General features: G+C 46.1%; 1 protein-coding gene across 2 annotated transcripts in view; it reads left to right on the top strand.

The window, feature by feature from the left end:
- CORO2B (coronin 2B) overlaps window positions 1-26,416 on the top strand; it is a 135,653-nt gene that overhangs the window by 89,428 nt on the left and 19,809 nt on the right. For both annotated transcript variants that reach the window (XM_075346076.1, XM_075346077.1), the window contains 2 exons: window positions 19,440-19,640; window positions 19,909-20,025. In XM_075346076.1, coding sequence (XP_075202191.1) covers window positions 19,440-19,640; window positions 19,909-20,025 — 318 coding nt within the window. The remainder of the gene's footprint in view (window positions 1-19,439; window positions 19,641-19,908; window positions 20,026-26,416) is intronic.

Consider the following 26,416-nt stretch of genomic DNA (forward strand, 5'->3'; position numbering starts at 1 on the left):
AACCTGCATTCGACTTTTATTTTCTTCTATAATTGTTCCATGTCACCCCACACACCAATATTGTGCTTTATAAAGAGCTACGGAAATTGATTCTTCAATATAAATGTTAATAATTGCATGACCCTGGTTGCTCACACAGTCCTGATCCTGCACTGTTCTATTCACAAGCGTACAAGAAGCTATGGCATGTGCAGAGCTGTGTGACGAGAGCTGGAAGGGAGGGGGTGTCTTAAAATAATATCTCGCCATAGTTAACAAGCCAAAATGCTTTCCTTAGCCAACAGGCCCACTGCTATGTTAACCTTGACAAAAATTCAGTTGTGTCCTCTATTACTCTGTATGAGAGCCACTAGCGGACAGAAAAGGGCCACTATGCAAAAATGATGTATGGGTCTTAGGCAGCCCAATAGTTCATCAAAACACACAATTCCACCTGGCTTGGAGGTAGAAATGGGCCCTTTACCTCTTGGACCCATGTGCGGCCACACAGGTTGTACCAATGATATGTCCGCCCCTGATGAGAACCCCACTAAACAAATTCACATATCTTTCTACATCCCTATATATGAGGGCGTAAAGCAGTGCAATGTTGGGGTTGATTGCAGTCATTCCTGGATTTTCAGATTTCGAGAAGACCTGTGCTTTAAACATTCAAACTAAGTAGAGTGACCCAAGTCTGCTCAATGTTTCCCACTAAAGATCAGCAGTTAAGTGCTGTTTATATCTGCATAGGGAATTCAGTTTTTCGGTTCCATCATATAATCTGTGATGACCACCCAACACATAAATGGCTTCAATGACATCCAATGGATCTGACTGGTTTGTAATGATAACAATCCAGTAGAGTGAGAGCTAAAACCTGGCAAAGGAATTGATTCAATTATACCAAATATGCCAAAAGTGCCCAAGGACACCACTAGTGGCCCAGCCTTTATCTAACACATATATTCAAACTCAGGCCCGCCGGACAAATCTGACCCAGACTTTAGTTATATTTGGCCCTCAAGAAAATACCAAATGTCTACTAGACCTGGCCTGCTGGTTGACATCTCATTCTGTCCAACATGCTCCCTGGTTACTACATACCCGTAGTACTGCGCTTCCAGGTATGACACACTTCCTGACCGGCATTCACCTGAGTTGGATGTTCCCTCCTCTTCTCCCCACATCACTCCCCTTGTGCTCTCCCATACTCTCTATCTCCTCCACAAGCTAGATGAGAAACTGTGGAAAGAAAAGCGCAATAGAGTCTTACCCCAAAAGGGGAGGAAGATATGCAATAAAAACACACTCACCTATAATGGTTGTGCCAGTCACAACCACTATACAGGCATATATAAGATCCAGGTCCAGGCAGCAGTTCCAAAGTTGGCTGATAACAGAGAGTGATAGAAGAAGGGTCTTAATTCCGCGCCAAGGACTCAATGGATCCAGGAAGAGATTAATGCTTCTTTAATAACATGCACAAGTCTACGCGTTTCTGGAGACACAGCTCCCTTCATCAGGACATTGGCAAATGAACATCAAATCTGGTTTCAAGTGAGATCAATTGAAACCAGATTTGATGTTCTCTTGCCAATGTCCTGATGAAGGGAGCTGTGTCTCCAGAAACGCGTAGACTTGTGCATGTTATTAAAGAAGCATTAATCTCTTCCTGGATCCATTGAGTCCTTGCCGCAGAATTAAGACCCTTCTTCTATCACTCTCTGTTATCCTCCACAAGCTAGGCACAGGTATATGATTGAGCCAGTGCAATCATGCCATGATTTAAAGGTAACCTGTCACCAGTTTTGTACTTTAAAAGCTGTGGCTCTTATATACAGCATTCCAGAATACTCTATATAAGAGCCCAGGCCACTCTATATAATTTAAAAAAAACACTTTTATTACACTCACCTAGAGGGTACTACAGCCCGAGGGGCGTCACTCCTCGCAAGTCCAGCGTCTCCTATCTGCTGTGATCGTCGTCCTCCTTCTCCTAAGCCCTGTGTAAAAGACGCACCGTACATCATTCACACAGGCCGGCTTTGCAGTCTTGCGCAGCCACACTTTGATCTGCCATGACAGATGAAAGTACTGTAATGCGCAGGCGTGAGGAAAGGTCTAAGACTGCCTCAGCAGGGCAGATCAAAGTGCTCCTGCGCAGAACCACAATGCCGGCGGGGTCAGGATTTGAGATAGGCATACCTGAAGATGTTTGAGTGTGCCGGGTCCAGTAGGACTCTAAAAAAAATCTAGTTTGGGACCGGACTTGATCCCGGACCCCGAACTCCATATAAGTGACCTGAACGTAAGTGTTATAAAAAAGGTAATAGTAACAATGAATCCAGCTCACCATTTCTTATCCACTCTTTCTTCAGAGCCTGGACAAAGGCCCAGGCACGGCCTGATAATCGAGCAAGTAAAACAGAAAAAATCCAGCTCAAATAAACAATTTCTTCTTTATTTTTTGAGATTTTCAAGTACACGGGGCATGATTAAGGGTGGAAACACCAGAAATGCATTGATGTATACGGCATTATAGCGGTTTCCGTGTGAAAGTTTTGATGTCCCGTGTACTTGAAATTCTCAAGAAATAAAGAAGAAATTGTTAATTTGAGCTAAACTATCATGTTTTACTTGTTATAAAATGGGGGGTTGCAAAAGGAAGCAAAATAGGGATTAAATGACAATTATTATTGAGTTTCCACGCGGCTGTCACACTGTTTATAAGTCCACTCATTAAACCTCTTGAATATTCACTGCTTCCCCCGCTGACCCTCTCAGTGACAGGATCTGTGATTGGTTGCAGTCAGACTGCAGGTTTCAGTGATTGGTGCCCTCGCATTGGTTTACTTTCCAATGGCAACTGCCAGCTATGACCTTAGGTGAACTCATTGACATCACCACTCTCACAGCTGTGGCTCTGTCAGTGTGTCCCTGATGCCGCAGTGATCAGTCATGTTTTCTAATGTGACCACGCACTGTGACCTCAGAATGTAGCATCATCGTGCGACGTCATGGTGTGGATGACGTTGGAGCTGCATGGGAGTTGTTAGGGTTAATAAAATGGAGAAAGAAGGTTTTTTTTGTTTTGTTTTTAAATAAAGGATTTTTCTCTGTGTTTTGTGTTTATTTCTGTTTACTTGCGCAATTAGTAATGAGAGGGTCTTATAGAACCCTCCCCATTATTAACTTCGGGTTTTATAACAGCTGTGATATTTTAACAAATCACATCTGTCAATAACTCTTTATATTACCCCAATTGCCACCACTCCAGGGCAATCGAGATGAGCCAGGTAAGCGCCAGGATTTGTGCATCTAAAGGATGTATCAATTCTGGGGTGGCTGTGGGCTGCTATTTTTAGGTTGAGGAGGGCCCAATAACCATGTCTACTTTATCTTGACTGGGTAACAAAATTTGGGGGAAGGGGACGCATGCCATTTTTAAAATGATTTATTTAAATAATTAAAAAAAAAACACATGGGGTCCCTTGTATTTTGATACACAGCCAAGGTAACGCACACAGCTGTGGGCTGCAGTCTTCAGCTGTCTGCTTTATCTGTGCTGGGTATCAAAATACTGAGGACCCTACACAATTGTTTCCAATTATTTATTTATTTTTGCACTCCACTTCAGAGACCGCTAGTGTAAGGGCTACCAATCACAGTCGCCGGCACATTGGAAGTCTGACTGCAACCAGTGACAGATACTGTCATAAAGGATGGGAGAGGGAAGCAGTAAATATTCATGAGATTTAATGATCAGACCCGGAAGCACTGTGACAACCGCACAGAGACTCTGTAAGTATAATTTTCCTACTTTAATCCACATTTTACTTCCTTTTTTACATTTTTTTTTATCCTGGTGGCCAAACCCAAAGAGTAACATGTACATTCCCTGAGAAGTCTGTGTTTGGGGACTGTCCATCACAGTTTACATTTCGGGTTCACGTTCGTCCATCAGTAGTCAGGATCTGTGGAAACTACAGGTTCTGTCACTCTGCCTGCTAATATCTCTCTGATGACTGTGATCAGCTCAACTCAGGGAGACATAGGCGTTGACCCACAGATTTAGGCAGCCTAGCAAGAGTTAATATCTGTTGATCTGATTGTTAGTCTCTTTGATCACATCTTGTGGGGGAGCCAGTCATGTGCGCTCCCTTGCTATATATGCTGCCTGGACTATTCCATTAATGTCCATTAATGTCAGCTATAGCTTATCTATACTGGTCTGGTGAGGTGTTGTGATCTAGACTTACAGGTGTTATTGTGATTTTTTGCTGTGAGCGGTTGTGATGTTAACTCTTGTCTTTTGGTTGCTGCCTTCCTGCTCTTGATTTTATTCTTTATTTCTTACTGTCTATTCCTGTGAATTTGCAGTATGTCTAAGTTTTGGTTTTGGGTTTCCCCTGTCTGTCTTAGTCTGTGTTTCTATCACACTCCTGCCCCTACTTTTATTGAAGAGAAGGGTAAAGCCAGCTTTACACCTTACAATTAGGTGTGCGATCTCGTATGCGATGTGACACGCCCAGGTCGCATATGCGATTGAATGAGCTTGCACGTAGGTCGTTCATTTGCTGTCACACGTGCGTTAGTAGTCTATGTTAAATTGATCAATTTTGTGTGCGATCCTTTAGATCATGTGTTCTGTGACGTATACATTGGGCACCCTTTTTTTTTTTTTATTTATAGACTTGCCAAGCGTGTGTAATGTGTAGGGATGCGTTTTTACTATGTCATCTGCCATTCAGCTCTGCTACATGGCCGCTGACAGCAGACACAGACAGCCATGTAGCAGAGCTGAATGGCAGATGACAGCAGACACAGACAGAGCCGCACTGTCAGAATGAACTCGGGTGAACCTCACCCGACTTCATGGTCATGCTGCGGCTCTGTCTGTGTCGCGTCCTGATTAGCGGTCACCAGTGAAGGACTCACCGGTGACCGCTAAACTCCTGAGTAAGTGAATTGAGCAGCCCTCTCTCATATACTCACCGATCCCCGGCTCTGCACGGCATTCACACTGCTCCGGCGGCTTTTACTGTTTTGAAAAAGCCGGCCGCCCATTAAACAATCTCGTATTCCCTGCTTTCCCCGCCCACCGGCGCCTATGATTGGTTACAGTGAGACACGCCCCCACGCTGAGTGACAGGTGTCACACTGCACCCAATCACAGCAGCCGGTGGGCGTGTCTATACTGTGCAGTGAAATAAATAATTAAATAATTAAAACAAACGGCGTGCGGTCCCCCCCAATTTTAAAACCAGCCAGATAAAGCCATACGGCTGAAGGCTGGTATTCTCAGGATGGGGAGCTCCACGTTATGGGGAGCCCCCCAGCCTAACAATATCAGTCAGCAGCCGCCCAGAATTGCCGCATACATTAGATGCGACAGTTCTGGGACTGTACCCGGCTCTTCCCGATTTGCCCTGGTGCGTTGGCAAATCGGGGTAATAAGGAGTTATTGGCAGCCCATAGCTGCCAATAAGTCCTAGATTAATCATGTCAGGCGTCTATGAGACACCTTCCATGATTAATCTGTAAATTACAGTAAATAAACACACACACGCCCGAAAAAATCCTTTCTTAGAAATAAAAAACACAAACATATACCCTGGTTAACCACTTTAATCAGCCCCAAAAAGCCCTCCATGTCCGGCGTACTCCAGGATGATGCAGCGTGGCTTCCAGCGCTGCTGCATGGAGGTGACCGGAGCTGCAGCAGACACAGCCGCTCCAGTCACCTCCACACAGCTAATGAAGACAGCCGCGCGATCAGCTGAGCTGTCACTGAGGTTACCCGCTGTCACTGGATCCAGCGGTTGATGCAGCGGTGGCCGCGGGTAACCTCAGTGACAGCTCAGCTGATCGCGCTACTCACCGCCGCTCCTCTCACCTCCACGCAGCAACTGAGGTGAGTAGCGCGATCAGCTGAGCTGTCACTGAGGTTACCCGCGGCCACCGCTGCATCCACCGCTGGATCCAGTGACAGCGGGTAATCTCAGTGACAGCTCAGCTGATCGCGCGGCTGTCTTCATTAGCTGTGTGGAGGTGACCGGAGCGGCTGTGTCTGCTGCAGCTCCGGTCACCTCCATGCAGCAGCGCTGGAAGCGACGCTGCATCATCCTGGAGTACGCTGGACATGGAGGGCTTTTTGGGGCTGATTAAAGTGGTTAACCAGGGTATATGTTTGTGTTTTTTATTTATAATAAAGGATTTTTTCGGGCGTGTGTGTGTTTATTTACTGTAATTTACAGATTAATCATGGAAGGTGTCTCATAGACGCCTAACATGATTAATCTAGGACTTATTGGCAGCTATGGGCTGCCATTAACTCCTTATTACCCCGATTTGCCAACGCACCAGGGTAAATCGGGAAGAGCCGGGTACAGTCCCAGAACTGTCGCATCTAATGTATGCGGCAATTCTGGGCGGCTGTTGGCTGATATTGTTAGGCTGGGGGGCTCCCCATAACGTGGAGCTCCCCATCCTGAGAATACCAGCCTTCAGCCATATGGCTTTATCTGGCTGGTTTTAAAATTGGGGGGACCGCACGCCGTTTTTTTTAATTATTTAATTATTTATTTCACTGCACAGTATAGACACGCCCACCGGCTGCTGTGATTGGGTGCATTGTGACACCTGTCACTTAGCGTGGGGGCGTGTCTCACTGTAACCAATCATAGGCGCCGGTGGGCGGGGAAAGCAGGAAATACGAGATTGTTTAATGGGCGGCCGGCTTTTTCAAAACAGTAAAAGCCGCCGGAGCAGTGTGAATGCCGTGCAGAGCCGGGCCGGGGATCGGAGATCGGTGAGTATGAGAGAGGGGGTAAGAGGGATAGACTGACATGGACAGAGAGAGAGGGACAGAGATAGTGACGGACTGACAGAGATTAGTGAATGACAGACATTGTGAGGCGCTTCAGAACGCAGCTTTTCAGCTGCGCTCTGAAGCAGACCTTTTTTAAGCTGCGGTGCAGAGCGCACACCTGCGCACATAGCCTCAGACATCAAAATCGTATGAGGGATGTCACACGTTTCAATTGACTAGGTTCGTGCAACAAAACGTCCAATGTATGAGGAATAAACGACGTGTATGCGATCACCGTATTTGCGTTCAATCTTGATTGCACGTAGGTGTCACACGCAAATACGTCACGAACGATGCCGGATGTGCGTCACTTACAACTTGACCCCGACGACGGATTGAAAGATTTATTGAAGCGTGTAAAGCAGGCATAACAGATTAGCTCTGATCAGGAGAATAGTAAGGCACAGGACTCCGGTGTCTACACCTTCAAGGGTATTCCTGAGGTCAGGGATAGCCTAGGGTCCCCTAGCGTGAGGGACAGTATAGGAGTCCCCTGTCCCTCACTATCCTGCAGTCACATCGTGACAGCTACACATCTTAATACTGCTGCAAAGTGTGTTCCATGCTGTTTCTTCTGTCAACAGAAGAGGAATCCCTCAAGTAGTCTATTGTGTATGGAAGATATCATAGCAGTTAACCTCCACGCGTTAGGTTTGACACAACTACAAAAAATTACAGAATGAGAGCACAGATGCGAAAACTTGTGTAGGACACAAGTCATATAATAGCCAGGAATAGTGATATTCCTCATCCATAGACGCATGATAACTTAATCTATCAAGTGAAAAGTCACTTGAAATGACATGTATATTTACGTACTTAATGACACTTATTAAATTTCACCTAAAAGGCTAATTACCTACTTGTATTTTCAACATCTCTGTGCCTCATCGGGTGTGCAGTGTTATTCCAATACAATTGATCAGGAACATATAGTGAAAGAAGCAGGTATGATGCTATTGAATACAGGGAAATTTCAGAAGGGTAATGTCTCTGCAGAGACACCGACTTACTCACCACCCCGGCCGGATCGCGTCCTCCCCCGCTGCCGTGCGGCCATCCACGTGCTCTGCTGCCTCCTTCCCTTCCCAGGCACTGTATATGCCGCATAGGTTTCCCGGGAGTGCACGCAAGATGCACGCGCGCACAATCACCCTCCTCTTAAATGGCCAGCATGCCATCTCCAGGAAATGCCTCTCAGCCTATGGCTGAGAGGCACTGTATATTTAAGGCTACCTCCCATTAGGGGAGGTGCCTGCGCAAAGCCTCTAGTTAGTCAGACATTCTCCAGTCTGCTACCTAGCTAGTTGTCAGGTCCTGAGTTCCTGTCCTGTTAAGCCTGTGTCCGCTTCCAGTACCTGCCTTCCCATACCTTTGTACCCTTGCCGTGCCCACCATTCCTCTTCATACCTGCCTGTCCAGCTTGCCTCAGTCACCGCACCTGTACCCGTTTATTCCTGAGTCCGTCACCTGTCCTGGGGGTCAGCTCCCACAGTCTCGGTCACTTCCCTGAGAGTGGTACCTGGCGTCCACCTCGCAGTGGGCACTTAGTCAAGCCCCTCCCACTAAGGGGTAAATCTGGGTTCCACCGTGGCCCAGTGGGTCCAGTAATCCCGCTTGCTACCTCTACACCGGCTGTGAGAGTTAGGGGTACTTTGCACGTTGCGACATCGCTACTGCGATATCGTCGGGGTCAAATCGAAAGTGACGCACATCCGGCACCGGTAACGACGTTGCAACGTGTAAAGCCTAGATGCGCCGATAAACGATCGCAAAAGCGTCGTAAATCGGTGATCTGTGTAGCGTCGGACATTTTCATAATGTCGCACCAATAGGAGATACGATGTTGTTCCTCGTTCCTGCGGCAGCATACATCGCTGTGTGTGAAGCCACAGGAGCGAGGAACATCTCCTTACCTGCCTCTACCGCCAATGCGGAAGGAAGGAGGTGGGCGGGATGTTTACGTCCCACTCATCTCCGCCTCTCCGCTTCTATTGGCCGCCTGCCGTGTGACGTTGCTGTGACGCCGCATGACCCGCTCCCTTTAGGAAGGAGGCGGGTGGCCGGCCAGAGTGACGTCACAGGGCAGGTAAGTGCGTGTGAAGCTGCGGTAGCGATAATGTTTGCTACGGCAGCTATCACAAGATATCGCATGTGCGACGGAGGCGGGTGCTATCGAGCTCGGCCTCGCAAGCATCGGCTAGCGATGTCGCAGCGTGCAAAGTACCCCTTACAGGTAAGTTGTAAATTTGGTGGAACTCAGGAATGAGAAAAGTCTAAGGTGTAGTATGGATTCACACTATTTGTGCATTAAAAAGGAAATCCCACCTTCACTGACTGTTGTTTTTGTTCTTTTCCCATTGTTGGATTATAATGAAATATATGACAAAAATGTGAGATAGCACAAGGCGGGGTCTTACTTTTTGTGGGGGATCCTTCGTCCTGCTGTGCAGATCATTGTGTTTGCACATCACTAACAGGAAGGCCAGTCCGGCATCTGGAGGACTGATGAGGAGGGAGACAACAGTGAGTTTGGCAGTGAAGAATGGTGTATTAAATGGAGACGTTTGGCTAAATATAGTGTAGCCTTTAAACTTTGATGGTTGTAGTATTTTTAGTACAGGGTCATCTTACAGCAGAATGTCATGCGGGAAATGGTTAATTTTTTTGTGTCAGTGGGAGATGCTACAAAGAGAAGACCATTCATTGTAAGGAAAATTGTAGGACGGGGAGTAACAGGAGGGCAAGGGGCAATAGACAGTGAAGCTTTTGTCACCCCTCACCCTGCGGCACAGTGAATTCTTGAACATGCCTGGGATACAGACCATGCTTTCATTTAGGGCACTCAGGGTTAGGACTAAGCTGACCTTGAGCCACATGCTTGGATATCATACATCACCCTGTAATATGGAGTCATAGAGGCAAATTATTTATATTATTGGGAGGACGCTGCCTCTGCGCTCGCTAACGCTGAGGTCCAGCGCTGCTGCGACTGCTGCTCGGTGGCTCGAGCGGTGGGCCGGATCCGGGGACTCGAGTGGCGCTCCTCGCCCGTGAGTGAAAAGGGTGGTTGGTTTGGGGGATTTAGTCCGTGACGCCACCCACGGGTTGTGGTGAAGATGGGCACCACCGCTGCTGGTGACGGGGATCCCGGGAGCGATGGTAGGGAGCAGCTGGGATGTTGTTTTTCCCCTCCGTTGGTAGGGGTCGGTGGTCCCGGGGCCCGGTGGTGTGACGGGGAGGCAGGGTTGGTGAGGTGCAGGGTTGCAGGGACAGCGAGGCGCGGTGCCGGATGGTACGGGTGTACTCACTCAGTAAGAGATGCACAAAGTCCTCGGTAAACCAAACGGCTGGATGGACGGGTCCCGCAGCCGGCTGCAGTGTCTCTCCCCGGACAGGTGATGGCGGCTGTCTTTCCCTGCACCTTTGTGTACTTGTTTGACTACGATGGATCCCCAACGGTAGTCCGCTCCACTTTGTATGGATGCTGGAGGAGCCCGTTTGCCCGCAGGCGCTGGCTCTTGGGTCACTAGCCTTAGGCGGTAGCTGTATACCCTCACGGTGTGGGCGGTTGCCTTCTAACGGGTCTTTGGCTGTTAGGAAACCCCTGGGGTTCCTGTCACACTCGGATTTGACTGTTGACGGCGACTCCAAGCCTAGCCGGGGTCCGATGGCCCTGCCTGTGTGTACTGGCTTCACTTCGCTCCCCGGTCGGTACCGGCGGGCCAACGCCCAACCCCGGTCCTACGGTTCCGCGTCGATTCACCACTCCTGCAGACGGCCACCACCGTCTGCCACCCTTGTTGTCAGTGCCTGGGCCACAAACCCAGACACACTCCACTTGACTCCTCTCACTTCAACCTCCTCCACTGAACTCCAACTTCCAACTGTCACTTTTCCCGCCTCCAGGCCTGTGAACTCCTCGGTGGGTGGGGCCAACCGCTTGACTCCGCCCCACCTGGTGTGGACATCAGACCCTGGAGGGAGGCAACAAGGATTTTGTGTTTGGCTAATGTTGCTGTCTAATAGGGGTGGGGGTGTTTGTGTGTTACCTGTGACGACCTGGCTAGTCTAGGGTGCCACATTATAACCGCACATTTCATATGCTCACAAATAGATGCATGAAAGAGGGAAAATATCCTACTCCCACCAAAAGAATATCAGCTCCCTAGTCCCAAAAAAAAGATATCTAAGTTCAACAAATGTGAAGGGACAAAGTGACTTCTCACTATTTTCCACAACTCCAAAGCAACCTTTTGTACTCATATAAACTAAAGTTTGACAAACCGCCTATATCTGTCAACAGTCTAATGTGTATAGAACCTCCCAACTTTCTCCTGAAAAATCATGTTTGGATAGATAAGGGTCAGGGAATTTAAAGTGGTTGACCACTGCTCAAATAACCCCTTCTCAATCACTCTATTTCCACCATGTAACATAAAAGCTATACTGACCTCCAGTGCCAGCGTCATTCCAGCAATGTTGGTGCCTACTCTACCGGGGATGGCATGATTTAGTTGTGACTTGAGCCCTGCAGCCAATCATCCTTCGGACGAAGCAGACATCGGAAGAAATGAGAGTGTTACGGTCGCCGTTGCTTGGCAAGCGTCCTTGAGTGTACCCACTTAGCTGTACACTGGACTCCCCTAAAGGAGCAACCAGTAGCAAACCCCTATACAGAGGCTGTCTGTTGCAGCAACAGGAAGCCTAAATGCATGACTGCCAGGAACCAGTGGTGATCGGCTCTTACAGACTGGAAAAGTCTCTTAATTTCTGATGATAGTGTGCTCGGATGTGGCAGCACGGAGGTGGTAACTCGGACTTGGCAACACGGACGTGGTAGCTCAGACGTGGTGGCACAGAGGAGATGGCTCAGGCGTGACAGCACGGAGGTGGTGGTTCAGATGTCGCAGCACGGAGGTGGTGGTAGAGAGCAGGCTCTAGGACAAGACACAGGTTAGGAACACAAAACTGGTACTAGGACACCATAGCAAAACTAGACACAGTAGTGTAACTGGACCTCAGAACTAGCAATGCACTAACTAGTAAGCAACGTTGCTCATGCACCTCCTGTAAGAGGAGGCAGTCTTAAATACCTTTAGGGTAACAGGTGACCTCAGGGATCGCGTCCCGGTATTGAGACGCTGGCCCTTTAAGAAAGGGGGCATGGTGCCACCCGCACACTGAGCTCTCGCAGAATGGCTCCGCGCGGCCTGGAAGCAGGAAGAGACCGCTGCAGACCCTGGGGCAGGAGAGGAGCGAGTGGAGCTGACGGACAAGTGAGAGAGAGAGGGCGCCCCCGCCGGAGCCTGGGAGCGGGGGTGTATTTGGATGTCACACTGGGACTGGGACCAGGTGCTACAGAGAGCTGCTGCTGCTCTCTGACTTTCTCCGACTGTCAGTTACATCTGAAGGATGTGAGAGTGAATTGGCTGCTGATTGTTTGCAGGGCTCCTGTGACATTGTGAGGGACAATAGGTGGACATCATTGGAGCGGAGCCAGCAGTGGAGGTGAGTATAGCTGTTATTATTTTACATGGGTGATATATAGTGATTGAGAATTGGCTGTCCGAGTAGTGGACAACCCCTTTAAATTTTAACGCCAGACCCTTTTTATTATTCAGAGGGGTCTCACGCCACCCTCTTTTTTTGAAAACACATGAACGTTCTGCTGGCGGATATTTAATATAAATGTGGGCCTTTAGTACCATGCCCAACATTCCTGTGTGCAGAAGTGGGATGTCTAAATCCAGCCATATAGATACAAGAGCTGTTGACAGCTAACTCCTTGACCCTGCCATAAAGATGTACGCCCTACAGAAGAGCATAATTATTTCAATTAGAAGTGGCGAATAAGCTGCTTATAGAAACCTCTTTCAGTAATTTACATTCTGGCAGGACATCTTGACATCTTCTGGCAAGGATGAGGCATCTTAAAATCAAACATGCCTGATTCTTCTTCATGTGTACTGTCAGCTTTACGCCCAGAAATCTCATCTCTGTCCCTCCTCCTTTTACATCCATTTTCTTTTTTTTTTTTTTCACCTTCCTTTCTAATGTGGGCATTTTAAGGTAATTATTGATTGATCCATTATCTACTGTCCACCAATTTATGGATTAGATTGTCCTGCAAATGTTCTGCAAGGCACCTCAAGGAAGCTGTCATGGTACTGAGTCGCCCACCACAGCGCTGTATCGGGACACTGCGGGGGCTTCTCTGAAGGTACCCTTCCGGCAACAGGTCAGTCAGGTTTCTTTATATGAAGTCGTGACGCCACTCTCGGTATTTACAGTCAGGGATGGGTGACCGCCACTGCAGTTTAACGAGCGTCTGGGGCTGATGGTATTGCAGTCAGATGGTGGGGCCTCCCGAGAGTGAGGCTGGCCCCAGGGGCTCGGGCGTATATGCGGGGAACCACAAGTCGCGGAATGACTCAAACACAGTCCAGAAAGTCTTTTAACTTATTTACTCACTTTTTGGTTGTTTCTGTGAGGTGCCCGGAGCGATACTGTGATAACCAGGTGAAACCTGGAATTCCTGCAGGCCGTTCTGAGGGTAGCTATTAACTCGCCTTCCTTGCACTTCTTTTTTTCGGAAAACCCCTCACTTGCAGTATCATGGGATTTATCCAGGGAAGGTTGCTATCGCCTCCACTTCCCTTTTTGGCCCGTTTGCCGGCAGCGTGAACCTTGGTGAGATGGCGTCTGGCACTGTCTCCTTATGGGTCCCCTTGATGCTGCTGAGGCTCGAGCTCTGTGTCTTTGGTGAGAAACCTCTAGTCCCCTGCACCGACAGGTTTAACAGATCAGTAGATTGATGTCTGACTCTAGGGACCTGTTCCCTGTGCATGTTCAATCACCAGTAGTCCCCGTACTCCACTCCTCTCTTGTGGTGTCCTTTAGGCTGACTAGCAGGTCACTGTACTCTCCCGGTACTCTCCGGGTCTGCTCCCTTCAGCAACTTCTGTACACGCCGCCCCAGACTGGCTTCCTCCTCCCCTCTGTGCTGCCTCTGCAACCTCGTTCCCAGCCTCTCCACTCCACCCCTTGACAAGAATTGTAAGCCCACCCCTTACGGGGGACGGCCCAAGGGTCCCATCATTTGGTGTGGGAGACCTGGTTGCTATGTGTCTGTGTGTACACACCCCATCCTGGCCTTTTGGAATTACCTGGAAGCACTGTCCCAGCATGGGTGCAGTACTCTGTGGTGCCTGACCAGGTCAGGGGCACCACAGTACTTCCAGTATGGGAGCAATAAGACAAGGCGCAGTAAGAGACTCCATTGATTTGCTGCATTACTTAGATACAGTGCGTGGAAGAAAGTGTTGCCATTAGTGATGGGCGAGCGTGCTCGCCACTGCTCGTTACTTGATCGAGCCACGAACATCTGACTTTCTAAATGCTCAAGTTTCCAATGTACGTCCATTATACTTGGCACACGAGTCGCGTCGGAGAAACCTGATGCCCAATTAAGTAACGAGCAGGGCGAGCACGCTCACCCACCACTAGCTGCCATGTTTAAAATTACCAAATTACAGATGACAAACACTTTCAAAACGTAACAGCTTTTATAAATAGTTAATGCTGCGTACCCATTCATATGCAGATGAAAGGCCAAGAACTAGGATTAATAAGAACACCACAAGAGGAAAAGTATAAGATCTCACACTATATTTTTTAACATATCAAAATCATAAATACTTCATATAACATTTGTAAAAATGGTGATACAGATATGGAGAGTGGACAGAATTAATATGTATAAATATATCAATCTATCCCATAGAGTTTAAGTACATGGTATAAAAGTGCTGGATGTGCTTTAAAGTGTTTGCATGCAATAAATGTAATTACTTATATAAGGTGTCACTGTCTCTTTAAGAATTATGACTCCTAGAATATAGATTTTGAAAGATGTCAAGATAATATCCGAAATAAATTTATATGGTTAAAATACTGGCCATAATTTCTAAATTAACAGCTACTATATATATATAATGTAGTTCAAATATTATATAAATACAAACACTGTAAATTGCACAGATAAAAAGTGTATATAAGTATTTATGTATATAAAAAAAAAAGGGGGACCAGTCGCACATTGTGAAAAACCAAAATAAATTTTACCTTATAATTTTTTTTGCATCTATTTATAAATGCCTCCTGAGAAAGTAACATGAAACGTGCGTTGGGGCGGAGGGAATGGATGGAACATATATTAATTGTTTCTAGTAAGTACTTTGCATAATATTTTGCTGCCTGGATATGTATTTAACATACTGCATGTTAATCAAGTAACCACTAATCTTTAATCACTGTCAGGGAATCATACATAGGCTCACTTGAGACTCTTTGTGTTCACCAGCTTATCTTGTAGGTTTTTAAAACCCAGAAAAGATGCAGTTTAGTATAGGACCCCGCAAAGGAGGGTGCCGTGAAGGGGCGCTGGGCTAGTATTACAATGGCCATTACAATATTCTAAATACCTCCATTTATATTTTTTTAGGTAGAATTTATTTTGTTTTTTCACAGTGTGCGACTGGTCCCCCTTTTTTGTCTTATATTTTTTTACACATTATTACACATTATTTACACATCATCCAGATACACACCTGTCCACATGGTAAAGGTGCTGCCAGGCCGGTTTGAAGTCAGGTTAGTACCAGCGTGGGAAACCAGCAAGGGAACCCCTGTTTCATTTTGTTTTTATATATATATATATATATATATATATATATATATATATATATATATATATACACACACACACACACACACACACATATATATTGCACTTTTTCTTTAAGAATTTTTTGGCCCAGTGATAACACTAACAGCATTTAGCAAAGAGTCTCAAGTGAGCCTATGTATGATTCCCTGACAGTGATTAAAGATTAGTGGTTGCTTGATTAACATGCAGTATGTTAAATACATATCCAGGCAGCAAGATATTATGCAAAGTACTTACTAGAAACAATTAATATAAGTTCCATCCATTCCCTCTGCCCCAACGCACGTTTCGGGTTACTTTCTCAGGAGGCATTTATAAATAGACGCAAAAAAAATTATTGCTCAATTCAGTTCTCTAGTATTGATGAGCGAATAGTAAAATATTTGAGTTTGCATTATTCATATCGAATATCTAGTACTATTCCAGTATTCATCGCAAATAAGGAACCTAATGCAAGTTAATGGGGAACCAGAGCATCTCTCTGTGATTCTTCAAGAAAAATGCTCGGGTTCCCTATTGACTTTCATTAGGTTCGTTATTTGTAATGAATACTGGAATAGTACTAGGTATTCGGTATGAATAATCCGAACCCGAATATTTTACTATGCGCTCATCACTATTCTCTAGTATTTTGGATTTAGATGGCCCTTTTCATAGGATACTATGTCAGATTAAAAATCTACAAGCACCAAAATGTTCTGCAGAGTCCTATAGTTTGGAAATCAGTGATCTAAAATTACAATCTTCCCCAGTGTGATCTCCAAGTACTATTACATGAGTACATAACTGGGACTTGATTTTCTTCTCAAATATATGAAACAATGTATTTTTCCTCTGATGATGTAAACATCTTGTTAGACGCCATCATCTCTGGGCTGTGATGAGGAGCCGGGTGTGATATGATTTACCAGTCACTCTTGCAATAAATCTAAAGTCACCGCCATGTCAACATGAAATGTCCATTGGGAGGAAATATCAACTGGTAACATCACACCCCTGGACCCATAATAATAGCAGACTTCAAAGGGGTTATTTATCCAGATTTTAAACCCTTTCTTGGCTGGGCGATTTTCAGGGTTTTTTCCTCCCCTCTTTCCAACAGTCATAACTTTTTTACTTCCCAAAAACACCCATATGTGGGCTTCTTCTTTGAGGGTCAAGATTTAGTATGGGGTTTAATGTGCTTTAGAAATGTCATTATTCTCCAGGTCTGTATGATTACTGTGATACAAAACTTGTCGTTTTTTGGGGTTTTTTAACTGGTGAGAAAAAAAAATTGAAAATTTTGTGAAAAAACAAAAATTTGCTTGTGTCGCTATGTTCTGCGATCCGTAATGTTATCATTTTTCGGTTGATGGAGCTTTGTGTGAGGATTATTTTTTTTATAGTGAGCTGAGCATTTCTGGGTAAATACTAGGGATATGACAGCTTCATATTGCACTTTTTTTCCAGTTTTGCGCTGATCAAAATAAAAACCCACTTTTGGTGTTTCAATTTGTTTTCTTTTTCCAGCATTTACACATTGAGTAAATCAATTTGGTATTGTGATTTTTACAGAGGCAATGATGTGATATATGTTTATTTTTTTTATCTATTCCTTTTTTAACTGGGAAAAGGAAGTGGTTCAAATTGTTAGGTTTTTTTATTAAAAAAAAACAACTTTTTTTTTTTACTTTATTTTCTAGTGCTTCTAATCGACTTCAACCTGTGATTGTCTGATTACGTACTATATAGTGAAAATAACAATATCCTATGAGTGCCAGAATGTCTTCATAGGAGCACTATCATTGCAGGCCCCAGGCTTGCATAACAACCCATAGACATGGGAAGATCAATGGTGTGGATGGCTGCATCCCCTGGTTTGCACGCTTTTAGGCTATGTGCGCACTTTGCGTCGAGGTAGTTGCAGTTCTAAACGCATCCTCTGGCAGAAATGGTTTTTGCCAAAGTTGGTTGTGACCACAAAAACGCGATAAATACGCATGCATTTTTACCGTGTTTTAGCCGCGTTTTTACCGCGATTTACATGCTTTTTCATTGCTTAAAGTCAGATGCTTTTTCAATACAAAGACACTACTAATAAAGTTTAACCATTCAAACACTATGAAAAAAAACCGGAAAAAAATAACAACAAATATCAAGATTATTATCAATCAAAAAATGGCTATTTTTAAATAAAATAATAAGCAAAACGCAGCCCAAATGGCAAAAACAATTGACAGGCTGCTTCTTTAAACGCTGAGTTTTTGCCTAAAAATGTGCAAATTAAACGCTGCGTTTTTAACAGCAAAGTGCGCACAAGAAATCCCCATTTTCCATTGACTTTGCTGGAAAATCAAAACGCATGCATTTTGGCATGAAAACGCTGCAGTTGGAAACGTAGGTAAAAACGCAAAGTGCGCACATAGCCTAAATGCTGCTCTCAGAGCTTGACAGTGGCATATAATGATCTAACGATCAACAGCCGCAGGCTCTGGCTCTCTATTTGCTACTGAGTCTTCGGATTTTTTAGGGTCAGCGAGGTCCTTGATGGTCCCCTCGCTGTGCAGATGTTAACAGGTCGGCTTGGAGCTCTTTCCTGTCCTAGAGTCCTGTACCCCGTCGGTGCGTAGTTCCGGGAGTACTCCACTGGCAAATACTCTCTTGGGTACCAGGTTACCGTTAACCCGGGTCAGAACATCTCCTCACATCCACCTTCACTCTCAGACTTTCTCTGACTCCTCTCCACAGTCACTCTGTTCTGACTACTCTCCACAGTCTGCCCCTCCCAACTGGTCAACTAGTGGACCGGTTTGGCTCCACCTCTAGGTAGCCATCCATTGGTCCGACCCTAGTTATGTACCATTGTATGGGGGATTGTTGGGGAAAAACTGGAATTACCTGGGTTTTTGTTGTTACCGCCACTGGTCTCCCGGGGCCCTAGGGGGTAGGCCCTGCATCCTTGTGGGGATGCAGAACCTTGTAGCACCCTGATGGCTTCAGGGGCGCTACACTTACAGTTTTCCTCTTAGTAAGTATGACCTGCCATCTTCTGTAGAGGTCACTTCTAACCAGGATTACAATGAAAGGCTTGCACCGCTACTATAAGATGAGGCAGATAACACAGGATCCACCACTGACATTATGGTGTTAGCACACCTCCTCCCCCTTCCTGCATAATAATCAGAGCATGAGTAACAGAGCATGCTCACTACTCTCCTACCAAACCAGGTCATTCCCACACACTAGTTCCATTGGGGTATAGCAAATCATGTACTGCTCAAGAAAAATGGCTAAAATAGTAAAAAAAATACAATTAAAACAAACAGCTTAAATGAAAAAAAAAAGAAATCTGGTTTTGACAAGTAAAAAAAAAATCTAGGTTATACATTCCCTTTAAAGGGAATCTGTCACCAGGTTTTTGCTACCTCATCTGAGAGCGGCATAATGTAGCAGCAGAGACCCTGATTCCAGTGATGTGTCACTTACCTTATTGGGTGCTGTAGTTTTTATTAAAAACAGTTTTATCTGCCGCAGATCTACCAGTTCTCTGAATACTGCTCTGTATAACCCCACCACACCACTGATTGGCAGCTCTCTGTATACACTGTGCATAGGCAGAAAGCTGCCAATCAGTGGCAAACGGTTTGTCATATCAAAAACAACCCTTAACATGGAACTTGTAACAATAATCAGATTCTGATTCAGCAGAGGTATAACACTCCTATAGATATTTTTCCTGCTGTGGCCACTGATGGTGAAAAGTAGTATTGCATATTATATGGTGGATGAAGTCTGCCAGATCAAGAGCCGCTGTCACCATGATAAAACTGATGCACTAATATTTACAAGCCTCCTTTTTTTTTTTACCTGCAGATGTCATGGCGTCCGCAGTACCGAAGCTCTAAATTCCGAAACGTATACGGCAAAGTAGCAAGCCGAGAGAACTGTTACGAATGTATCCCCATCACCAAGAATGTGCATGATAACCCCTTCTGTGCCGTTAATGCCAAGTTCATAGCAATTGTCACCGAGAGTGCGGGAGGGGGCTCATTCCTGGTCATTCCCCTTCATCAGGTGAGTGAAAGTATCTGTATTAAACCTTGATTTAATAAATATGACATTAATGCCAATAACTAATGATATGGTAGTGTAATGGTTACATGCGGGTAATATAAAAATTAATATTATGGATGATGAGTATATAAAATATCAGACTATATTACCCTTTATAATTTGTGTGCAGGAGGAGGGAGGAGCTAGTGACAGGTGTATCTGTCTGTCCTCCTCCCCCAGGTCTGCATGGTGGGGGGTTCACCAATGAAATCTTCTGTGCCTCCCCCAGACTGGACGCATTGAGCCCAATCACCCCAAGGTGTGTGGGCACCAGGGCACAGTACTGGAAATTAAATGGAACCCGTTCATTGAGAATGTCATCGCCTCCTGCTCCGAGGACACTTCGGTAAGTCATATTTCTCATTAACAAAATACAATACAATATTTGGAAGACTGACCATGGCATGTATAGTTGCACTTTTTGTGTTTATGTTATCATTAAACAAAGAAACAAAAGACTAAAAAAGAAACGTTTTGGTCCTCCTGGACCTTGTTCACATTGGCGCTCGGCAATAATAAGAACATGTATCAGAGAGTTGAGCAAACTTATACAGAAATATGTGCCGCCCCCGTGCCAGCAGCCAGCGCTGCTCGGATCCAGGCCTTCATGGGTGGTGGCTCGAGGGTCTCTGGACCCAGGGGTCTCGCGGACACGCCGAATAAATAGGGGGACGTATATGTACGGGCTGGGCCGTATTGAGTTTGTGATGCCACCCATGGTGTGTGGTGAGGTGGGACACCACCGCTGCTGTTACGGGGCACCCGGGGGAGATGTTGTGCAGCAAGTTGTTAACCCCTCCGTGGGTAGGGATGGCGGCACCGGGACCCGGTTGGCGCGTGCAGGGGATGGCAACCGCCGGGGGTGCTGGTGTACTCACAGTTAGTAAAACATACAAGTCTCTGGTAAACCAAGGTGATGGTGCCGCGGCCAGTTGCGTTCTGGTTCCCCACCCGGCTGGTGGTCTCTATCCTTTTCCTGCACTGCTTTAAGTAGAAATGACTTCCCAGTTTGAAACGTAGATGTCCGCTCCTGGCTGGATGTGGCCTAAAGAGCCGTGCCCGCAGACGCTGGCCCATGGGATTTATGGGCCCTGGCGGTGACCTCTTATCCCTAATCGGTGGGCTGTTGTCTTCTATGAGGGACTTTGGGTGGGACAGGACCTCTAGTCCTGGCCTAAATCGGTTAATCAACTAGCTCCAGTAGGTTCTGGTCCTGGCTTCAGGGTCCGAGTACCCCCGTTTGTGCTATGGTTTCCGGGTCGGTTCCCCGTGTCGATACCGGCAGGCTACAACCCTGTCCCGGTCCACCTCGGTTCTGCCGAGCCGTCTTCCAGTCTCCTGCTGACAGAGACCACCGTCTGCCTCCTAGCCAGTGGCACCAGGGCTCCTACCCTGGTACCGTTAAACTTGGACTTCACTGCTGGAGCTACCCTTAGCTCCAGCCCACACTCCTCTCCAAACTGAACTTCAGACTTAACTAAGCTTAACTCACTGTTTTCCTGCCCTGGGCTGTCTAGACCCCTGGGTTGGCGTGTTCCAACCGCCTGGTCACTCCCAAGGGGGCGTTACTAGGGTTTTCTGTTTGGCTGTATGTTTCCAAATGAGGGAACGGTGTTGTGCAGGGGCCTAACTATGACTACCTGGTTTTGCCAGGGCGTCACACATAATTAGAGAGAGGAGGACAAGAGTTTTTCAAGTGCAAACAATTAAACAAATTTTATTAGACATAGTGGGGATACACATCCAAATAGTCATTAAAAACAGATTAAAATTTAGTGACGGGTCACCCCCACATTTGACATAAGCTGAGGTGTACACATATAAGGCATATGGGTAGAGCAAACTCAATGGTACAAGGAAAACAAGTGGGTATAGTCTATCAACCTGCTGTATATCTCAAAGCCATACTGCCAGACATATCTTGCTGCAGTGCTGGACACAGCTCTTAGTATATATCAGACCCCACCAAGGACCCTGCACAAACAAGTACCGGTACCAGTGACACCCTGTATCAATCCAGCCAGGTGAGGAGGGGAGCTCCGTCAGGGATAGAGCCTCAGGAAGACCTACGTACGTTTCGATATTGATATATGGCAATCTTCATCAGGGAGGAGGCGTCTCGTGCCATCCATCCCCTGTAACAGGCTTTTAAATGTGCAGTTTCAATTACCACGGACCCGGAAGTGTCATCATCGGTGATCACGCCTGCAACCGGACGAAATCGCGCGAGACGCTGGCCGTCACGTCACAATCGCGCATGCGCGGGAGCGGGGATGCGTCACCAAGGCTCCCGCGCATGCGCGCGACGCTGAGACGGCCGCAGCTACGCGCGCACGAACGGCACCGGGCGCGATCGCACGGAGACAGCCGAACATCATAGCAAAGGGTAAGTATAAACAAAACACTCTGGATATAGGATAATTCAGTAATGTTCGGAGTTTTGAAAACATGACAGCGTCATGTGGAAATGTCCATCCTTGATTTTTCATATGGATCGAGATGATAAATTTCCTATGGCGGTCATATAATTAGTTTCTAGGTCCTATTGAAAAAAGGACATATACAGATCAATGAGCCTGAACTTCAGGGAGGGATGCACGGATAAATAAGGCATATATTAAAAGATTAAAAAGGATAAAAAAGACAAAGGATACAGGAGAGGGGAACAAATGGCAAATTCACAATATAAGTGTATAGTAAAATAACACTTGAGATGAAATATATATATAACCATGACCACATAGACCAAAAATCATGGAATTCAATCACTCCCAGGAGAGAGAGAAACTGTGTGTGGTCAGTGTAATATCATGCCTATAAATAAGGGGCATAACTCACTGATTCATTTAGACCTTTGGGAACCAGTGTATCCAAAGTCACTATCCATTTGGTCTCACACTGCGCCAGGCATTTCTTAAGGTCACCACCTCTGATCCCCCCCATTATTACATCGATTCCTCTTATCTTTAATTTTGAGGGGTCACAAGAGTGGTGTAATCTGAAGTGCCTGGGCAGTGTTTTGAGTGTTGTCAGATCCTCCTCTGTTTTGGCTGCAGCAATGTCCCTCACGTGCTCCCTGACCCTAATGCGGAGCTCCCTGGAGGTGAGTCCCACATAGGTCAGGGTTGCACATGTGATGTAGTGCTTGATGTTATAGGTCCTTTGTCCATCGGATGAACAAAATGTATGGCTACGAAGGACATTGCTGCAAGCCACACAGTGGCCACAAGGGAAACACCCCCGTGGAGGTCCGTGAGACCCAAATGGATTCGCTCGGGGTGGGACGTAGTGGCTCTGGACCAAAAGGTCCCTCAAGTTTCTCGCTCTCCTGGAAGTCATCAAAGGGTCCGGGGCAAGTACTTTAGCTAATGTTGGATCGGTCATCAAAACCGGCCAGTGCCTCTTCAAGATCTGACGCATAGTCCCCCACTCCTGACTGTGTGTTCCAATAAATCTCACCGCGATCTCGTGTTGTACCTGCTTTTTTGGGGTATCCGTGAGTAGCTGCAGCCGGGGGGTCTTCTTGGCCCGATTGTAGCCGGCCCTGATACTTCTACCACTGTAGCCCCTTTCACGGAAGCGATCCCTGAGATCAGCCGACTGAGCCTCAAAGCTATCCTTGGAAGAGCAAATCCGTTTCATCCTGAAATATTGCCCAGTCGGAATGGCGCGAATCGTTGATGGATTGAGATCAGATGAAGCATGTAGTAGTGCATTGACGGACGTCTCCTTACGGAATGGATTTTTGGTCTATGTGGTCATGGTTATATATATATTTCATCTCAAGTGTTATTTTACTATGCAGAAAAAAGAGGATGTCCAGCTCTTCAGGCAAAGAATCACGTCTTTATTTCATCATGAAGACACAGAGAATGACATGACCAGCACTACGCGTTTCAGGTTCATGATTAAGGGTGAGTGTTTTCACCTGAAACGCGTAGTGCTGGTCATGTCATTCTCTGTGTCTGCATGATGAAATAAAGACGTGATTCTTTGCCTGAAGAGCTGGACATCCTCTTTTTTCTGCATTTTATTGGGCTGTGGCAGTGCCTGTCCGTGCTCCAGGACGGAATCGGGATTGAGCTTTTATACGGTGAGCTGATTCATACAAATTGGTTATTTTACTATACACTTATATTGTGAATTTGCCATTTGTTCCCCTCTCCTGTCTCCTTTGTCTTTTTTATCCTTTTTAATCTTTTAATATATGCCTTATCTATCCGTGCATCCCTCCCTGAAGTTCAGGCTCATTGATCTGTATATGTCCTTTTTTCAATAGGACCTAGAAACTAATTATATGACCGCCATAGGAAATTTATCATCTCGATCCATATGAAAAATCAAGGATGGACATTTCCACATGACGCTGTCATGTTTTCAGAACTCCGAACATTACTGAATTATCCTATATCCAGAGTGTTTTGTTTATACTTACCCTTTGCTATGATGTTCGGCTGTCTCCGTGCGATCGCGCCCGGTGCCGTTCGTGCGCGCGTAGCTGCGGCCGTCTCAGCGTCGCGCGCATGCGCGGGAGCCTTGGTGACGCGTCCCCGCTCCCGCGCATGTGCGATTGTGACGTGACGGCCAGCGTCTCGCGCGATTTCGTCCGGCTGCAGGCGTGATCACCGATGATGAGACTTCCGGGTCCGTGGTAATTGAAACTGCACATTTAAAAGCCTGTTACAGGGGATGGATGGCACGAGACGCCTCCTCCCTGATGAAGATTGCCATATATCAATATCGAAACGTACGTAGGTCTTCCTGAGGCTCTATCCCTGACGGAGCTCCCCTCCTCACCTGGCTGGATTGATACAGGGTGTCACTGGTACCGGTACTTGTTTGTGCAGGGTCCTTGGTGGGGTCTGATATACACTAAGAGCTGTGTCCAGCACTGCAGCAAGATATGTCTGGCAGTATGGCTTTGAGATATACAGCAGGTTGATAGACTATACCCACTTGTTTTCCTTGTACCATTGAGTTTGCTCTACCCATATGCCTTATATGTGTACACCTCAGCTTATGTCAAATGTGGGGGTGACCCGTCACTAAATTTTAATCTGTTTTTAATGACTATTTGGATGTGTATCCCCACTATGTCTAATAAAATTTGTTTAATTGTTTGCACTTGAAAAACTCTTGTCCTCCTCTCTCTGATATGCTTATGAGTTTGTGCTTATTGGGTATGATTCCAGAAAAATCTGGACCTACCCTCCAATTTGCTATGGTATTTTGGAGTACCCCTTCCTTCGTCATACATAATTGTAGAAATATGTCAATTACTAAGTATAAATTACAAAAGAAATGTCACATGAATAATATTAGCGTCAACATTAGTACCGAACTGTAACGCTCATTGCCGGTGTAGGGGCAGCGAGCGGGATTAGTGGACCCACTGGACCATAGAGGGGACCTGGGCTTACCCTTTAGTGAGAGGGGCTTAACTAAGCATCTACCGCAAGGCGGACGCTAAGTACCACTCCTAGGGCAGGGACCGGGATTGTGGTAGCTGACCCCTAGGACAGGAGACGGACTCATGTATAGACACGTACAGGCTGGTGACTGATGCAGGCTGGTACAGAGAGGAATGGTAGGTGCGGCATTGACAGACAGGTATGGGAAGGCAGGCACAGGTGACGGACACAGTGGTAACCGGACCTGACAACTAGCTAGCAGACTGTGACACTGAATAACTAGTCAGTAACTGGCCACATAAAACTCAGTTATTTCCTTTTTCTATGTACTTCTATATTGAGTGGTCATTTAAATGCTGTTAGAATTCCATCTGTTGCTTTTTCTCTTTGTTGAATAATTAGGAGAGTTGCACAGACACCTCTCCTAATGGGAGGGTACCTTAAATATACAGTGCCTCTCTGCCATAGGCTGAGAGGCATTTCCGGGAAATGGCGCGCCAACCCTTTAAGAGGAGGGCCGGTGCACACGCACGCCCTAAGTGCTTTCTCAGGGAGTTTGTGCGGCGTGCAGGCCTCAGGGTAAGAAGGAGGCAGCAGCACACGGTGGCGGCTGGGGGAGTGTGGGGGTGACGCGACCTCACCGGGACAGCGAGTAAGTCGAAGTCCCTCCAGGGACACTGGTGCTAAACCAAAGACCCACATGTAGACAAACTATGAATAAATATCATAGAGTGTATATTTGATATATCTGAAAATACTCCACTAGTGACTATAAATACAGTAACTATACTAATATAAAATATTATACTAATATAAAAGAATATTAATAAAAAAAAAAATAACAGCTCTTTTAAATGATCCATATAACATACACAAAACTGTAGAAAACTTCCTGTTATTTTAAAGATGACCATTATGAGTTTTCCTGATATGTCTATTTTTGTAAATACTTGAATTGTCCATAAAATACCAATTCTGGGACATCTTGGAAGGCTTGGCTTGAGAAAGGGGGTGGTCACCCTAAACGAGGCAGGAGTGGCCATGTTAACTACCAAGCCTTAAAGGGAATCTGTCAGCAGGTTTTTTTGCCACCTCATCTGAGAGCAACATGATGTTGGCAAAGAGAGTCTGAATCTGACGATCTATCAATTAGATTACTGGGCGCTGCTGTTCTAACACAATGTTCATTTTCAGCTTTAGTCATGTAGCAGAGTCCACAGAGCTGTCCTGCCCACAGCAGGTTCTCTACGGAAATTGTACATTGATTGTGAGGTATCAGAGAAAGGGGTGTACCGGACAACGTGGCATGAGCCACCGAGCCACAGC

This window comes from Anomaloglossus baeobatrachus, chromosome 4 (genome assembly GCF_048569485.1).
Source record: "Anomaloglossus baeobatrachus isolate aAnoBae1 chromosome 4, aAnoBae1.hap1, whole genome shotgun sequence".
Classification (NCBI taxonomy): Eukaryota; Metazoa; Chordata; class Amphibia; order Anura; family Aromobatidae; genus Anomaloglossus; species Anomaloglossus baeobatrachus.